At 42.3% G+C, this 19,270-nt stretch overlaps 1 protein-coding gene across 3 annotated transcripts in view; it reads left to right on the top strand.

Annotated features, from left to right (window-relative positions):
* LOC111867328 (clavesin-1) overlaps positions 1-19,270 on the top strand; it is a 44,448-nt gene that overhangs the window by 2,846 nt on the left and 22,332 nt on the right. Inside the window, exon 1 of one of the 3 annotated variants that reach the window (XM_023857081.2) lies at positions 9,316-9,505. The exons of 1 other annotated variant lie outside the window; for it this stretch is intronic. Coding sequence is in view for 1 of the 2 variants with exons in the window: in XM_033752639.1 (XP_033608530.1) it covers positions 18,202-18,273 (72 nt within the window). In the remaining variant the exon portion in view is untranslated. Of the gene's footprint in view, positions 1-9,315; positions 9,506-18,186; positions 18,274-19,270 lie in introns of those variants that run through there. One more of the 3 variants, XM_033752639.1, reaches the window with a different exon arrangement.

Raw genomic sequence — 19,270 nt, 5'->3', positions numbered from 1 at the left:
ATAAAAATGTAAATGTTCGTTTGTTCAAAATCTTAAATCCCCCAAAGTTCTTCACCGATTGCTTTGAAATTTTGACACAACGTTGCTGTTTTCCGTGGTGACAGGGGGCGTGGAGGTATCCCGCCGCTGCCACCATCTTGTTATGCCGTAAGGAGGGGCTCAGGTAAATTTACAATCACTGGCGTATCTGCCGCCTTGGCTTGAGTTTGCAATTCTCCTGGAGGATTCGGAGGGAGGCTGGAGTCGGCAGGGAAGACGATAACACTTGATGGAATACTAGGTTCAATTAACATCACAGCGCATTTCTATCCTACTCTATTCACCTATGTCGCTTTATACATAATATATACACCATTTGCCGACGTTCGTCGGTTCGCATTACATGTGGGTTATTATCCTGTAGCCCACCTTAGTTCTACTCCTGTCACCTTGCTATTGGGTATTCTATGCCTCTGTCTCTCTTTCTCAGTAAACCTAGTCCATCTAGTCTTCACTTTGCACTTTAATATTATCACACTTAATGTTCATGGCTTATATGAAGTAGGTTCACTTACTTGTACTCATGATACAGGCCGCCATCACCAACCAACAACTACTCATTGCCATCACTCTCTCAGCGATAGCCTACGGCTGAACTCTGTGACAATTAATAATGATCTTTTTTTTTATTGATTCCTCCAGGGTTTTTGTACCCTCTTTTTGCTGATTCGCTGGGTTCCGGGGGTGTATGCACCCGCCCATCCTGACGTGATTTTGGTCGGGGGCCCACTCTCATTGGCTGTTTATCGAAAGGATGTTTGCTTCTTCCGGTCTACCGCCTTCTCTGACTCAGCGATCTCCTAATGCCCGAGTTCTTTATGTCCCACTTAATATAAGCCTCTTCCTCAATGTCAGCGTTATTTCGCTGGCGCGCTAACATTCTGATTACCAAGTTATTGCCTCACGACTGGTGTTATATTTCTTTGCAAACCCCAGCTTCCTGGTACATTCTATTATTTCTATTTCTTAATCTTAGCGTCTGTAACACTAATTCCAATTAACCCAAAAAAACATATCTGCCTGTACATTCCATTTGGGGCATAACAGTTGCATTCGAATACGCGCGTGTATTTATATACCTTCTTTTTCAAAAGAAGCATGTTTTTACCTGTCACAGGTGTGACATCTATATAATATATAATAGGTTTCATATATATATATATATGTATATATATACAAATGTAAATGTTCGTTCATCAGTAATCTGTCAGACGACAGGTTCACAGTCTCTTCCAAAACAGTTCCTCCACTTAATGCGATCTAGAGCTTTCTCCCTCAAATGAGAATATCCTCTTCTGTCCCCAAGGTCATCCATCTTCTTACATCTTCTTCCTCGTCTTCTGGTTCGCATTCATGGTGTCTCTGTTTTTGGAAAGAGACCATCCATGAAAAGTGATAATGTGGTAGTTTTTCCATTTGCTTTCCACATCACAGTACAACAGCCGTTCAAACCACTCTGGTCACGCCTGTTGCTATACGAACTTGAACCATCTCGAGCATCATTTGCTCTGTGCTTCAAGTCGCTGCTGATGACGCTGCTTCCGGCAGCGTTGTCCCTGTGCTTAACTAATTAAGCACTACGCCATGAAGGCGTATGGGGACGTAGCTGTACAGATCCATGCTTTCTTGACCTCGGCACTACTTGGACGTGAGTGGTCAGCTTCATCCCACAGCCACTTTACGCCCCGGGGTATAGGAGGCTGTGTGGGCCTCAGAACCGATCTGGACGACATGGAGTGGAGAAGAATCTTGCCCTTAAGGGAATCAAATTCCGACCCCTCAACCGTCCAGCCCGTAACCAGTCGCTATCCCGACTCGTAAGTAAAAGGGAGCTGGCAAAAGTAAACTACATCCTCAGGCCCGTTGTGGGTCGTTTGTAGTTATGTAGGTACCAGAGCAGTACCCGTAAGCGGTAGACTGCGACAGTTACTATAGAGCCTATAGAGAGTTGCAGTAGGGAAGAGAAAGTATGTTGAAACCGGCAGGGCGAAAGGTGTATCAATCATGCTCATATCAAGACTGGTTCCTCTTACAGGTCACGACCCTGTAGCGAGCACGTGAAAACCCACAGGCTGCCGTCAGTTTCGTGTCTCTAAAAAACACTTGTGGTTTTCACGAACTTATGCATTGCACGAAACTGCTACGGTAAGGCGGACCGACGTTTTCTTTGTGTGAGTGCAAAGTGCACTTATGATAAATGGAGAGTTATTTTCTGTCTTTCCGTAAGCATATCTTCGATCCGAAATTATTCAGCGGATTTCGACGAAATTGTATAGTGTGGATGTAATCCTTATTCATGTTAGTGCAATAGAATCCGTAATTTGAATTTAACAAGGGCATAAGACTATACATTTTCCCAGCAACTGGTCGTCGTGCACTTAACCAATAAAGACAGAGCTAAAGGCAAAGTTGCCATTGTGCTTAATTAAGCTCCATAACATTAAGACGCATGAGGAATGAAGGTGTAGCTCCACAGATTCTCAACCTCGACACTGCATGGATATCACTGGCTTTACCCTCAGGGAAACTTCCCCCGATAGCCATTGTATAGTAGGCTGGGGGAGCCCCAGAGCCGGTTAGGAAGCTGTGGATTAGAGAAATAGTTCTTGGACCTCCCGTGAAACGAACCCCGGTCGTCCAGCCCTTAGCCTAGCATGACATGGTGCTTAACTACTTCACGCAGGAATAACTTTACCTCTTTAGCTTCGCCTTTTACCTCAGACTTTCAATATCTACGAGAATGAATTGGAAATTGTACATGAGCACTCCTGAATTACCTTGCAACACTTGTCAAATCCTCGAGTGTGATTACGTCAGTTTTTATATAGAGACATATAAACCTTGGACACAAGTCCCAGTGTGCCCGAGGTAAATGATAATGATACATCAGGTGTCTCCAGGAAAACATATCCTCAGAAGTTGAGGAAGTACGAACGTCGAGTGGCATGACAGGCACGTAGGCCATATACGTATGTTTATTGTTAATGAACTTTCTCGAAATGAACCATTACCGGTATATTTATGTTTTCTGCTTGCCTTAGCATGACCGGAAAAAGTGAAATTTTGTATTACAAGGGACTTATCGATGTCCTAAACATAAATTTCGCTTGCTTCCTCTGGGTCTTAAAACGAAGAAAATGGAGAAATTCTGTCTCAGACATTTTAACTAATCACTCACCTAAATAAACTGATATTGAAGCGAAAAAGAAAATCAACACAGATAGCATAAAATTTTTGTCACTAGAACTGATCCTAAACAATTTTAATTCAGTTTAATTACAAAGCAGAGAAAGAAATAAAAAGATTAGACGGAAGTCAAAATCGTAGAAACTATGCACTTAAAATTATACAAATTGCGATAGGCTTAATTCTTTTCTTAACGTGAAATTTGTCCCTGTGCTTAACTGATTAAGCACTAAGCCATGAAGTAGTATGTGGGAGTGGATGTATAGGTCCACGTATTCTTGGCCTCAGCGCTAAGGAGGAAGTAGAGAACTGCACGAGAAAAGAAACTGAGTCTAAGAAACAGCCCATTGGCTTACTTCCATGATGCTTTTATCCACTTAACTTGCTACAAGAGGTCATTCCCTGCAGCAAAACACTGAAGTGTTGAATAGAAGATAACATCGCTCCTTTAGTAACAGCGCGTCTATCCGGTTATTGTGTTCATGCCATTGTCTCTAATTGAGAATAAGTGGTAGCAAGTGCATGTCTCACTCAGATCATTCGCTGCTTCTGTTGGAACAGATTCTGTTTGGTTGGGAGGAAATTCTGTGGATTCAATTTTTGACGCCCTAGTTTCTGGAATGAGGTGAAATAATACCTGGTTGAGTTTATATACTTGTATGTCCTATATTTTTATTCGTATTTGGTGAATGACTGTTGAACAAAACATATCAAATACTCATTAGACCTTTGTATGTATATATATCAAAAAAACTCCGTGGCCTTTAGTCCGTAAGCGAACTATACCGATCGAGCGACCGCCGCTTGTCGGTGAAGTTAGTGCCAATTTTTCCCGGATAGAGGGTGTCGCGTGGTCAGCGCAACGGATCCCCATAGTTTAGTCTCTGTTTTCGAGACTGGAGCCGCTACTTTTCCATTTAAGTAGTTCCTCAATTATCCTCACGAGGCTGAGTGGACCCCGTTCCAGACCCACTACTTCTCAGAAAATCTGGTAGTGCCGGGAATCGAACCCGCAACATCTGGATCTGTAGCCAGGAACTCTGACCATTAGACCATAATATACGTATATTGAAAATAAAAGCAAAATTGTCCCTGAGCTTATTTAAGCAAGATGTCGTGAAAATGCACGGGGAATAGAAATACAGCTTTAAGAATTCTTAATCATGCACTGGCCGGGGAAGAGCCCTCGGCACCCAGCAGGTGGGAGGCAGTGTGGGCCTCAGAGCTCGAGTGGCTGTGGTGGCCAACACGGAAATCGAACACTGGTCGTCCAGTCCGTAACCAGTTACTGTACTCACTGAACTGGCCGTGTTGATGACCTCAGTATACGCAGTAGAAACTAAACACCTCCCTTCTCTTGACACGTATCAAATTACCGATAAAAATTCATTCCATATAATTCGATAGGTGCAGAGAAATGTGGGTACGAACAAGTTTTGAGAGACGTCATCGTTGGTTTGGCGTACTCTAGGGTTCCGTAGGATTGGGCCGAGTAGGTTTTAATATCACCAGTGTACCTAGAACATGTTTGTAACATGACACTATGCAAGTTACAAAGATGAACGAATATCAGTTATTCAATAATTATCATAGACTGAAGAGAACTGCCTTCTGCCCTATTGCGCCGTGTCGTCTGGTAAAAGTTAACCGATGTCACCAGCTACTCTCGTTGTCCTTACTCTCGTGTGTGAATTATTCTTTGATTCTGAAGATGGAGGTAGTATTTTCCTCCTAAACCGTCGATAAACTGCCTCCAAACTACACGGTGTCACACCCCAGTCACCGCTGACAGAAAGTCAAGTCCCACAATGATATTTGCTGGTCACATATTGCTGAGAAAGTGGACCCAAGACGAAGTGATTCATGGTAAGAGCGACGTAGTCCGTAAGCCATAGTTCAATAAGAAGTACTTACATATTATTACTGCAAACGTACATGACAGGGAAGAATAAGCAATTAGACTTAGGTGCTGCAGTCATAAGGCAATCCGGATGCAAATTAGGGCACACCTTATTGCTTCCAGGGCGTACACGAGGTAATGGAAACTTTTTGTGTTGTTATGCAACAGCATCAAGGAAACGAACTGCCATATGAACTACTTTCTTCTTATTACGCATAAGCAAAACTCAATCAAGTAGTTTCCCTTTGTGCAGTCTTTAGCTTTTGTGAAATTTAATATCAGAGATTAACCTCCTTAACTTTGATCACGAAGGGACAGTACTAGTTGAAAATATAATACGAAGCCTCTCTGCCCTCTCTCCATCGGGGTTTGAGAACTGTAACAAACTTCAGAAAGTAGAGTCTCGCTTGAGGAGCCAACGGTCACTCAGACAACAAATGCTTCCTACTTTATTGAGCTAGAAGGCCCGTTCGGCCATTAACTCTTATCCTGAGTTAGGCCAATCGAGCCCACACTAGAACATAACATTTTCTGAAAGATGATTTTAATTTGATCTTCCCGTTATGCGCGTCTTTCCTTCAGGCTTTGACCGTTGCGGTCTAAAGCATGCGTCTTAATAAGATAAGTGTGAACAAATAGTGCAAAACAGGAATGGCAACATTTCACTGTAATTCAGTGATTGTGATTTTTATAGAACCCGATGCGATTGGTTAGAAGAGGATTAACTTTGTAGAGAACGTTCAGTTGAGAGTCAGCGTTATGATGTTCCCCTGTCTACCCAACATGGGTAGAACCATCTGTTGGAATTTCATAGAATTTGGTACGAGTACAAGGCACCTCATCTTCCGCCACAAGCGCAATACTGCTCTTACAACCAGCACTGAAAACTTCTAAGGCGAGATTGTTACTTAGCGCAGGATATTTTTGTAAGATACTGTACGATAATAAGTAAAGATGAAGTTGTTCCTGTACTTAACTAATTAAGCAATACGCCATGAGGGCGTATGGGGGGTGGATGTATAGATCCACACTTTCTTCACCTCGGCACTAGCTGGAGGTGAGTGGTCAGCTTCACGGCCCGGTCGCTTTACCGCCTGTGAAAGACCTCCCGTTACTCATTCAACAGGAGTCTGGGTGGGCTCCAGAGGCGGTCTTGACAACATGGAGAAGAGAAAATTCTTGACCCTTCCGGGACTCGAACTCCAACCCCTCCGTCGTCCAGCACATAGCCAGTCCCTGTACCGACTGCACTATTCCGGCTATTTTATGATAATAGATCTTAAAAATGGGAACTTCTTGAAGCTACTTTCGTGTAGTGTAAAAAAAAAAAGCAACTTGAGCCCCGCGAAATATGTACGTATTTTGCGTTTCCTTATGCCTGCCACAGCTTCCCATACTCCCGTTGCGCTGATGAGCACCTGTCCCGGTATCCTAAAGCACAGTGCACAAATCCTACCAAATACAGACCGTTAAGACAAAAAGTGCAGCATCTATAATATAAACTTTCCACACTTATAAATAAAAAATAGGCCTACTTAATCTATTAAATAGTTTCGTGTAAAAAGAATAATTTAATTCAATCCCTTATTAGAGTCCATCGTAACACAACAACATAACGGTCAAGGTTAAAATTACCTTAGCTACAAATTTCTGTTTTTAAAGCCATCATCAGACAAAACACATGATTACTACAGTATATTCCCACACTATTGAGCTGCAATTTCATTGATAGTAAAGCTGGAAACTTGATAACAGTTACATTGTAAAATACAAGGTAAAAAATATAATGAATTTTAAAATTATTATAAAACGAAAGTTATGGAATAAAATATGGTTAAAAACTCTTCATGTGATGTTGCATATCTTGAAGTCAACTGTTGCAATCTTGTTGTTATATTCCAGTGGACATATTGTGGTATATTCATGACTTGTATACGTACAGTAAACTGCTTGGAGGCCCGTGGTATAGATGTAGTATTATTTGAAATTAATTGTTTGGCTGTGCCTCACCTTACGATGTATTTTGTCCGTTCTGTGGGGAATACAGATTACAATAATTTAATTGTTAGTTGATTGATCATTCGGCGGAAGTATTGTCGTGAGCTTCCGGTCTTCAACGCGTTCACCCAGTTCCAGAACATTGACTGCAGACAATCGGATCTTGAACCAGGTTAGAAGACTTTACAGGACTACCGCTTGGCTATATCCGCATCGCCTCTTGGCTTGGAAGGAACCTGATATCTGGGCTGCGGGATATGGCAATATTAGATTTTAGTATAATTATAAAGTATGTGGAAGCAGAAGAGTGAGACCAAGTGCACAGGCTTCAGGGACAGTAAAAGTAAAGCTATCCCTGTAACAGGCCCTGGAGGCCCATAGGGTTGTGAGATGTTGAGGGTACCACACTATCTAGACAATCGGCTCTAAGATGGCCGTAAGGTTGTCATCCCTACGCGCCGGCTGCGCTTTACTCCCAAGGAAAATTATTTAATTAATTCCTGGTACTCATTTCTGTTAGAGGCTGGGTAAACCCCAGGGCCATACATAGTGCGGCTGAAAGGATTAGGTCAATTGAAAAAAATCCAGTGACCTCATCGGGACTTGAAATATTTCATCCATCACTGTGGAAGAAACACGAGATGATCTGAGAAGCTATGGGAGAACTATTTACAAAAGTGTGCGGGGCCCACAGCCTCAAGGGGAAGAAGAGAAATACGGGGAAGAATATGAAAGAAGGACCAGACTGAAGTAATTGTAGCTGGAAATGCGAGAATTAAAAGAGGAAGGAGAGGAGGAAGAAGAAGAAAATAAAATAAGGAGAAGCAACAAACTGAAAGCAGCCAGAAACATGAGAATGGAGAGAGGGTTGAGGAAGAGAAGAAGCAGATGAACAAAAGAACTTCCTACTGAAAGAGAAGGAAGAGAAAGAAGAATTGGAAGACAGGACACAGTCTGAGAAAGAGGAACAGGGCTTAGAGCAATACACGTATATGGCGATCCCAAAAAGAAACGAGAAGCTGCAGATTGTAATAGGATGAAAGGACGACGTGGCGACAGGGAGCAGAGTGGGGAACAGTGGCTTTCGTGAGTCAGGCTGACAGGACTGCAGACTTAGGGAGGAGAATAAAATGAAATGTCAGAAGGTGAAGGGATTATATCCTGCAAGAGAAGGGAGGCAAAAGAAGAACAAGAAGAATGCGGTGGTGATGAATGCATTGAAGAGGGCAGAAACTAAGAATGTTGACTTCTAGGTCCAGGTTGCAGTGATGTGTCCAAGAACATTAAACAAATGGACACGAACAGGTACACAGCTATACGTGTATAAAGCCATGGAAGTACTGTACTGCATATGAATCCGAAATTTGCAATATGAAAGAAATAAGCAAAAATTGAAACTGTAGAAATGAAAGTTTTGTGGAGTGTAGCAGGCTACACAAGAAAGAGCTAAATAAGAAATACTAAAATCAGGGAAGGTAAAGTTGTCCCTGTGCCTAACTAATTAAGCAATACGCCATGAAGGTGTATGGGGGTGTGGATGTATAGATCCACATTTTCTAGACCTTTACACAAGTTGGGGGTGAGTGGTCAGCTTCACTCCCCGGACGCTTTACTCACAGGGAAAGAGCCCCAAGTACCCACTGGATAGGAAATTGGGTGGCCCCCAAAGCCGGTCTGGACGCTGTGGAGAAGAGAGAATTCTTGACCCTATTGTGACTCGAACTCCAACCCCTCGGTCGTCCAGGCAGTAGCTAGTCGATATACTGACTGAACTTTTTAATCTAAATAATACAATTTTAAAATTCAGATGGCGGTGGAAACATCACATACTGCAAATGGAAAACAGACGAATTCCAAATAAAATTGTAACACACAACGCACCAAGGCGACGAAACGTAGGGCGCCCTTAATTCAGTTGGAGGGACCAATCTACTACCCAGAAGACTGAACAGACCAAACATGGCCTAATCGATGATGATGATGATGATGATGATGTGCTAGGTCCTCCCTCGGTAACTGCCTAGCCGAATTGTTCACACAACACAAAGCCACCAGGTACAGGAGACTATAAAAAATTCCGCAATTTGGAGAAACCTGTTTTTGACGGAGAGAAAAAGTAAGAGTGGCTTCCGGCGCTGTTGTGCCTTACAGAAGCAGAGGTGGTGGGAAGCCAAGCAGTGCCGTACCGACCACTGACCACGGAGAGTCAGTGACCATTATGTCCGTGTACCATCCTCACTTCAATCATAGCTTTGTCGATTACGTAAACTGACCGTGTGTGACACATCCGGGTCTCTTCTTCATAGATCAGGGATCTGGAACGCCATTGTTCGCAGTCTGCACTAGCCACTTCAGCAGAACACTTGGAGGAGACACCTGCAGGTAGGCAGGCCCGTGGGGTTTCTGATCTTTACTCGATAACGTCCTATTCTGTTCAGTTCTATAAAATTTAAATAACAAGAGCAAATTCTGTGTAGGTCTATAGCGTATCATAATACAACATTAATTAATCATTGCTCTACAATGTATTTTGTTTTGCCAGACATCAGTTTATATTTTACGTTATACAGCTGTCACTTATGTTACTGGTTCAGGGTTTTGAAGTGCTCACAGTGGTGGTCATGATGAGTTTTACCTTCTCGAATGTAATGAGTTTATTTCGTTGAAATTCAACCGACGTTGCGGAGTTACATGTTCCCTTCATCTTCGTGGAGGAAGAATAAACCAGGCAAGAACCCCGTAAGAAGCAGGCAGCAAGCAGCGCTCCTGCACGCTGATTGGTTGGACGGACTCCGCGACGCTCTATCTGAGAAGATATAACCCTTCATTTTGTTAATTGACATGTATATTACGCCTTCCAAAGTGTGCGAGATACATTCTTCTCGGTGTGACGTTTTGCCTTTTAAAATGTTTCATACAGGCACATCTTATTTTCATTCATGACTGGTGGAAAAATATTCGTGGCAGAATTAATTTAATTAGATTCAACTTCAGTGTCAGTTAAGTCTTGCTAGACGCAGACCCTTCTCAAACTATGCGCATGTTTCTCCCTAACAGACGGTTGTTGCACACGTGTAAAACTTATAGACGGTTTGAGTACTCTGCTGATTCTTTAATAGCCAATAGTTTTCTTCTTCCGACTTTTCAATAAAAATACAAGACAACAATTATTAATTTTTCGGCTTCAGCATACAGAATGTTTCCTCACATGTCTTTATCTGCCGTGTGTTTCTATTTCACATTTGTTATTCAAAATTCCTTAACGTATCAACTACCTTATAGAAAACAAATCCGAATTTCGGACTGTGTTTGAATATCCTGTTATAAAGCTTAATTTTTCAATCGGAAAATTTATTATTAATTTAGTAATAAATAGATCAATATTTTTCGTAATATTTTATGTTTTTAATGTATTAATTTCCAGTTTAGCCTAGTAATGATAGAATAATTGATCAAAACAGAAGCATTAATCCGTCGATAGATTAACTAAAATGTAATTACTGTGCAGACTGCAACATCACACTGTTGCAGTTTACTGCAACAACCCCACACACATATTCCTAACCTGGGACTTGGCCCAGTTACACTCATGAACTGCTCTCTTGTAAACATCATTATTATTGCGTCTGCAACGCGATATTTGCTCTATACAAGGAGTCGGGGATATGCCATAGCTAACACGTTCCTTGGTACAGCCAATATCCTTTCAAATAGTTTCACTCCGAATACTGGCCTTCATGACATAGTACCCGTACATGTCTCTTGGTGTGAACAACATTTTAACAATATGTAAGATTTGAGGTTTTCACGGCGGTGACTATGAAGAATGTCATTTTCTGGGATGTGGCTGTAGCCACATGCTCACGCTGGCTCCTCGCTCGCTGATTTTCTTATCCTGAAGATGGAGGCAATATGTTACTCCGAAAAGTCGGTTCACGGAAAATCTACACGGCGCCACATCCCAGAAGACGGCTTTCTTCAACATTGTAATAAAGACGTTCCGCGTTCGCGCTATGGAATAAAGAATGTAATCCTGAGTAAAAACCTGAATTATAATATTGGTGTTGTTAAGAAATAGGTTCATACCTTGTTGCCCATAGAAATCGTCGACTCTCTACTTTCAAAATTAAATCATAAAATTGGCTCTACTAAGAAGCAAATTCGAAACTGTTATCTTTGTAGGCTAAAAACTGAAATAGAGTATTGATGCTTCAAAAGAGCGTGTCAGGAATAATTCATTTTCTAGGTTAACAACTGAAACATAACTTGGTATTACCATTATTAAACGTGCTCGGAACCGTCAACAGAAATAATTATGGGGAAGGATTGAGCGTGGATCTTATTGATTTCTATTTTTTTTTTAATTGGGGTATCTTCAGTCAATGCAATGGTTTTGACAACGTAGTGAGGTAACACTGAAACAGATTCATGGCAATTTGTCACTTGCAGACGACTTATTAACACTTCAGTCACTTTCCCCAGTTAGCACCACGCACTGGCTCACCCAACATCTCCTTCACGTGTTGAAGGGTTTCGATCTCGCAGTTAACACGCAGTGTGCTCGGTTAAACTTGTTTCGTTGTCTTGTCTCCAGACTGGTTCTCAGTGAGAGTGCTATGAAAGACAACTATAAAAGGTTAAATGGAGAATGTACAAAATTATATAATAAAATTAAGCGGTAAGGACTTCCCGGTAGAATAAGAAATAATTTTTTTTCCTGTGGCGCTACAGCCCCAATTTGGGCCTAGGCCTACCCCCCTTAAACTCTTCGTTTCACTTCCGTTTACTAGATCTTACGCATACGGTAGGACTCCTTGGGCGAGTGATCAGCTTGTCGCAAGGCTTCTACCTGTAGACAAACACAGAAAAACGCACACAAATCTCCATGCCCTGACTGGGATTCGAACCCACGACCTCGGATTCCGAGCGAGCGAAGACAGTGCATGCCTTAGACCGCTCGGCTACCGTGACCGGCAAGAAATAGACGCCTATAGAATAATGTAAAAATATTTTCAGAGGTGAAAGAACATATCCAGCGATCCATGATATTATCACATGTATCAGTGACTAAAGACAGGGTTCGGATTGGTAATTGGATTTATTAAACACCTACAGGTCTTAATTGCAATTAATTACCACACTAATGCTGCTTTACACAATTTACAATCACTCCACACTAATCTCCTGTAGCTATTTCCAATAGTCCTCACTCTCCGTTTCCTGGCAACGGATTTATAACACAAGAACTATAACAGTCTCACTGAATTGCTCGCAATGTCACTGTACTACAACACACTAAGCGTTCTCAGGCCGACTTCTAATTCTTCTCCAGCTGCTGACTTCCCGTGGCTGTGGCCTACAGACAACTCTGTACTCAGAGTCAGAGTCAAAGTTACTTCACGACTAGCGGTTTATCACCAATCAGGTCGTCTTGGCGACGAGCCCCTTGAGACTCACGACCAGAATTCTTATTTTACAACTGAACACCTCTGGTTATAGTCCTTACGTAACATCCTCTCTGACGAGGGGAAGGGTCTGTCATTTACAATTTCTGCTGGTCGTCGCCAGCGCAGTCATTCTTAGGTCGGGGTCCCGCTGGACTCATGGCGGCATTTTACTGTCTCAGATACGAGACTCTCCCACCCTGGAAGACCAGGTTCCCGTATTTATATCCACCAGGAACAGGGCGGCCTGGTTATACCCCCAGGTTTTCTACCACCGGCACGGTTACGGTGGAGGTGTTCGACCCCGCCACCACACGGAATATACTGAAAGAAGAATCCCTTGCGACTGAACCACTAACTTCCAGGAGACCCGAATATAGATCACCTCCTCGAACACTACGTGTTATTCTGTTTTTCCGTTGCCACGAAAAGTGCTTACCGAACCGCTGGCTAGCAATGGATTATTCCACGGCTATTCGTTGCAGTAGGAACGTCCTTACCTAACCGTTGACTAGCAATGGACTTCCAATCTGGCTCCACTATTCCGGCTTTCAGGAGGTACTTACGGAACCGTTGTCTAGTAATGGTAGTAATGTAGACAAACACAGAAAAACGCACACAAACATCCATGCCCTGAGTGGGATTCGAACCCACGATCCCGGCTTCCGAGCGAGCGAAGACAGTGCATGCCTTAGACCGCTCGGCTACCGTGACCGGATGACATTTATTTTACAAAGATATAATTATCCTTACATTGCCGAATAAAGCAAAATAAAAATATCTCAAATGTCGCTTTTTCCAGAAATCCCTCTAGAAAATTGATAATTACTATAAGATGTTTCAAAATTACTGCATTTGGCAGCAACACAAATAACTATAAATGAGGCATAAGATGGAATTATGTGAAAGATAAACTCTTTAAATTGTTTGTTTATTGTTCATTTCTATCTATCTACAGCACTTGTGGACCTTGGCTGCATTTTCAATTTCTGAATCCTATGCACAGCCGGTCACGGTAGCCGAGCGGTCTAAGGCATGTACTGTCTCCGCTCGCTTGGAAACCGGGATCGTGGGTTCGAAGCCCACTCAGGGCATGGATGTTTAGTTTGTGTGTGTGCGTTTTTCTGTGTTTGTGTACAGGTAGATGCCTTGCGACGAGCTGATCACCCGCCCAAGGAGTCCTACCGAATGTGTAAGATCTAGAAAAACCGAAGTGAACGGAGAAGTTCATGGAGGTAGGCCTAGGCCCACTGGGGCTGTAGTGCCAAGGATAAAAATACACAGCCGGTATGACTCCTTTGACGGGGACCAGCCCGTCGCAAGGACGCTACCTACACAGAGAACAACATAAAAACAGAATAAACGCAAACACGCACCATGCCACGAGTGGTATTCGAACCCACGATCCCAGTGTTCGAGCGGGCGAAGACGGTTCATGCCTTAGACCACAAGGCCGCTGTGATCGGCAAGAAATTTAGACTAGGCTCAATTAAATAAAGAGAGATTTAATCTGTAAGAAACAGGCAATACTCGTGCATTACGACCAGAACAGTGAAAATATGGAGGCCTCGAGCGTGACTCAGTCCACCAAACAGACTCTCATATCTTGCCAAAATAAACAGCGTGACTAATCCGTCACACACACTCATAATCTGTTCAACCGTGACTCAGCGGACACGCAGATCCCGATACTACGTACATTGCAGCTTCTGGATGTAGGCTTATGTCACTGCGCCAGATTTCGCGTGTACACTGGCGGTCACGGTGACCGCGTGATCTAAGGCATGAATTGTCTTCCCCCGCTCGAACGCTGGGATCGTGGGTTCGAATCCCAATCGAAGCATGGATGTCTGTGTATCATTTATTCTGTGTTTGTGTTGTCCTGTGTGTAGGCAGCGACCTTGCGACGGGCTGACCACTCGCCCAAGGAGTCCTACCGTCTGTGTAAAAAAGATTAGGAACCGAAGGAGAGGCGAGGCCCAACAGAGAGCTGTAGAGTCATTGATGAATGAATGGATGTATGAGCGGTAGGCCTTCTCGGCCCTTGCACCGCGACCTACAGTGGTCTATTGTGCTTCTTGTCGCGTATTAAATACATTACAAGGTTGTGACCTCTAGCACCTTGTTACACGCTGGAAACTGACGGCGACTTGAGCCACTCACTTCTCAGTTAAGGTCAAGGTCCGCAGATGAAACTGCATGTTCATGATTGCAACAGTCTAAATCTGTGACTTGTTGTTACTCGTAAGAGGGCTGCAACTGCTTTCATCTGTTCACGACTTTGCCCACAGATTTCTCTGTTGCGGTTCAAGGACGCAGATAAAACCGTAAGAGTACGGTCGGCAATTAAGACCAGTAAGGTTAGATGCATAACATTACATAGTGACAGGAGGTTGGAGAAAACTGCATAATGAGGAGCTTCATAACTTGTGCTCTTCTCCAAGTATAATTAGAATGATCAAGCCAAGGATGATGAGATGGGCGGGGCATGTAGCACGAATGGGGGAGAAGAGGAATGCATATAGGATATTGGTGGGAAAACCAGATGGAAAAATACCACTGGGAAGACCATGGCGTAGGTTGGTGGACAATATTAAAATGGATCTTAGAGAGATAAGATGGGTCGGAATGGATTGGATTTATCTGGCTCAGGATAGGGACAAGTGGAAGGATCTTGTGAACACGGTGATGAACCTCCGGGCTCCATAAAATGTTGGAAAATTCTTGAGTAGCTGCAGAATTGGTAGCTTCTCAAGAAGGGCTCAGCTCCATCAGTGAGTGATGGGTAGTTCCATAATCTTCCCATCAATATCATAGCCTATGATATATTCCTGTGATTCACAGGAAGCATTTTACTCCTAAAGAAGCAAATCTATTGCCGCAATATGTTTATAGGAGCCATAAGTTCACATTTTCCTCAAGTTCGTAACGAATTTTTGCATTCATCGACCCTTCAGTCCGCCACGATAAAAGATGCTAATAACATAGCCCAAGCTTACTGTCGAGTAGAATGAGATTGTGTGGGAATTAGATAATATGTCTGAAAGTCGAGTCGGTTTTTGGAATTATATTTAATAAAGATAATAAGTTATGAAGACTGTCAACTGGAGAGACGAACGGAAACAGAGGCTACGTGACAGACATCAGATGTCCTAAATATACGCCATTTTGTAGTTTCCGCTGTACTGATTTTTATGTCGTGGCCGGTATTCTTAGTGAATCTGACCATTCCAAGACGGTGAAAATACGTACAAAGGGAAGTCGGGGAATGTATATGTCAGATATGCATTGCAGAAACAAATGCTTTTTTTTAGGATCGAGCAGTATTAATGCTCGTTTAAATCTTCCCCTTAAGTAATGACACTTCAAACACTCCGCCGAATAAAAGCGGACAATCCGTGCAAAGACAGTGCAGCAAATGCAGATCACTGAACACCCGCTGAGAGTAGCTTTAGCCGACCCAGTCCCCGTGGCTCTGTTTGTATGGAAGCAACAGCTGCAACGCAACGTCACAAAACGGTACTGATACTGGTAGCGTAGTTGGTTGAGGCACTATGCTACAAGCAGGAAGGTCGCGGGTTCGAGTCCCAGTGAGGTGGATTTTTTCAATTTTCCTAATCCTTCCAATCCACACCATCCCATCCTCTCTATCCAAAATCAATTTCATTACTGTCCATCCACCTACGCCTTGGTCTTCCCAGTGGTCTCTTTCCACCTGGCTTTCCCACCAATATCCTAGATGTATTCCTGTTCTCCCCCATTCATGCTACATGCCGTGTCCACCTCATCCTCCTTGACATGATAATTCTAATTATACTTGGAGATTTATGCGAAGCCATTTTAGCGGCAGATATTCCGCTGTCGAAACTAACCAATCCTACTCTGAGAAACTTCATAGAGAAGTATACACAGTGCAAAGTGCCGGATGAATCTTCTGTGCGCAAAAATTACGTGAAGCAGTGTTACGAGCTTACAATTGAAAGCATTAGAGATAAGATTCAAGATAATTTTGTGTGGGTATCAATCGACGAAACACAAGATTGTGAGGGACGGTTTATTGCAAATTGTATAGTTGGATCCCTTAATAAGAATGAACAATCTACCCCATATCTTCTTGCGGTAGAGCAACTTGAAACCACAAATAGCTCGGCAGTTTCCGAATTTTTTTATCAATTCCATGAATTTACTATGGCCGAATGGCATTCAGTATGAGTGCGTATTGCTCTTTGTGACTGATGCCGCAAGTTATATGATGAAAGCCGGTACTGCTGTTAAAGTTATATTTCCAAACATGACACATTTGACTTGTCTTGCTCTTGGGTTGCACCGTGTTGCAGAAACNAACTAGAAACTAATCTTTCCTATATATCTGCTCACTTCTCTCATCTTCCATCCGCCATTTCCTCACTGGAGGCAAGCAATAGCAATAGTACTTTGTATCAGTCGTTAAGTGTGTTCAAAACCACTGTTTCCAAATTGAATTCGGTTCCTGGAAGAGTTGGCGAAGTAGTAAATGAAAAAGTACACAACATTCTTTCAAAAAATCCACAATATGAACAAATTTGTGAAATTGAAGAAACTTTAGCCGGTAAACGTACTGAACTGCCAAGTAAAAGATCACTAACAGTGGAGCAAATAGCGGCTTTTGTACATGCGCCCCTAAGTTCCTGTGGGGTGGAAAGAAGTTATTACCGCTATAAGGACATCTTGCGAGACAATAGGAGGCGACTAACTACGGAAAACCTAAAACATTTAGTAACTGTGAACTGCAACAGAAGAGAAGTTGAAAGTTCGGAGAGCCATTGGTTTGTTAAATTTGTAAAGAAATATGTTGGCTTTGTTGCATGATTTGTATTTAAGTATAGCTTTTTATTGCAAGTGAATCGTTCAGTGATTACAGAAAATGAACTTAGATATTGATTTGTTGGTCTTAAAATAATGTAAAATCAATTTTAATATTTGGTATAAATTTTTATGTGCGTATTTCGGAAGTTTTTCATGCATAAATGCATACATATTTAAGGGATTATTAGGGTATAAAAATCCGGTCTCTAGTGATGAGTGAGTGACGTAATACTTTAGCCGCACTATGGCCCTGGGGTCGACACAAACGAATACCACGAATCTTCCTGGGGTATAAAGGGCGGCCGGCGCGTAAGGCTGACAATCTTACCGTCATCTGCGAGCCGATTGTGTAGAGAAAATGTGGTAACCTCGACGTCTAACAACCCTACGGGCCTTCAGGGCCGGTGACAGGGATAGCTGTACCTTACTATGAAGGTTGCTTAGCATCTAAAATGCCACAGCGAACAACATAAAACTGGAAACACAAACAAAACAAACTCTGTGGCTTGAGTCCGCAAGCGAACTATGCAGTTGTTTGAAATTGTACTCTACAAATGACACACACGAGGCGTGCCTGCAAACAGCAATTTGTAACCAGACTTTCTCGTCATGCTTTGAGTCCTCGACAAATAACTTCCGCTCCTGACAGCTGAACTAATAAATTTCTGTAGCAGCCCACTTTTAAGAGTATTACGAACCAGGCATTATTTGTTGCCAAATATCTGCCTTCAGCAGGCAAAGGTTCCTTCGTCGTATTACGTTTCTCAGCTTTCACCGCAGTTTATTTCAATGGAATGCCAAGGAAAGGCTTTCTCTGTCCCTCAATGCCGGCAGCATACAGCGCTGTTGCTCTTAAAACAGGTACGTGTTGCGTCACAGCAAATCCTATTACGTGCTTACTATTTCAGAGAACATATTTATTTACTTGAGAAAGGGACCTGCAGAGCCATTTCAGAACATAACTGAAAATTAAATTTACACTATCGCATACATCAACTTTTACATGAGTGAACAGCACTTTTCAAGGAAAGGAAGTGACGTTCAGGCGAATATTGCGCTATACGTGCTACACAGCTCGCGCAACTGATTGCGTTGGCTCGAGCAGTAATGTATCGGACTTGCATTGAAGAGAAGCCCGGTTCGAATCTGGCCTACTAACAGAGGTTTTTGTCCATCTAGACCAGGGGTCTCCAATCTTTTCAAACCGCGGGCCACATTAGGTAATTCAGCACTTTCAACGGGCCGGATAAAATGAGAAATTAATAACTCTAGGTATATGAGTTTTATTGAAAGCACAGAATTTCATAAACTAAATACAAAGTACGTGAGAATAAATTATCGTATATTAATGAGAACAGACAGTAGCAGCAAATGCTCATATTTTCATCACAAATTATAATAAACCAATTAATGTGAATGATGGAACTCTTTTTGCATTCTTAAAATCTGATTAAATTGAGGTTCAAATTTTGAAACGCTAATCACAAGTAGCGACTTTAAATGTTCATCGGATAAATTTGCCCTGTATTTCGACTTGATGTACTTCATCTGGGAAAAAGTTTGTTCACACAGATACGTCGTCTCAAAAATGGAGATAAATTTACAAGCAAATTTCTTTAAATTTGGAAATTGCTCAGAGTTAAGAAATTTATAAAATTCGATCAAATTTCCTTCCTTGTATTTGTCTTTAATATGATAATTTTCCTGAAGTTCAATAATTTCCATTTGAATTTGACTTGGGACATCTGCAGCATCACAGTCAAACGGATTTTGAAACAATCTAATTTCCTGAGCACTGGAATTCAAATCAGCAAATCGCTTCCGAAAGTGTCCTTTCAAATCTAAAACGACTAAATTT

Source organism: Cryptotermes secundus, unplaced genomic scaffold (genome assembly GCF_002891405.2).
Source record: "Cryptotermes secundus unplaced genomic scaffold, Csec_1.0 scaffold2147, whole genome shotgun sequence".
Taxonomy (NCBI): Eukaryota; Metazoa; Arthropoda; class Insecta; order Blattodea; family Kalotermitidae; genus Cryptotermes; species Cryptotermes secundus.
The sequence above is the reverse complement of the archived record's forward strand: the minus strand, read 5'-3'. Positions and strand labels throughout refer to the sequence as shown.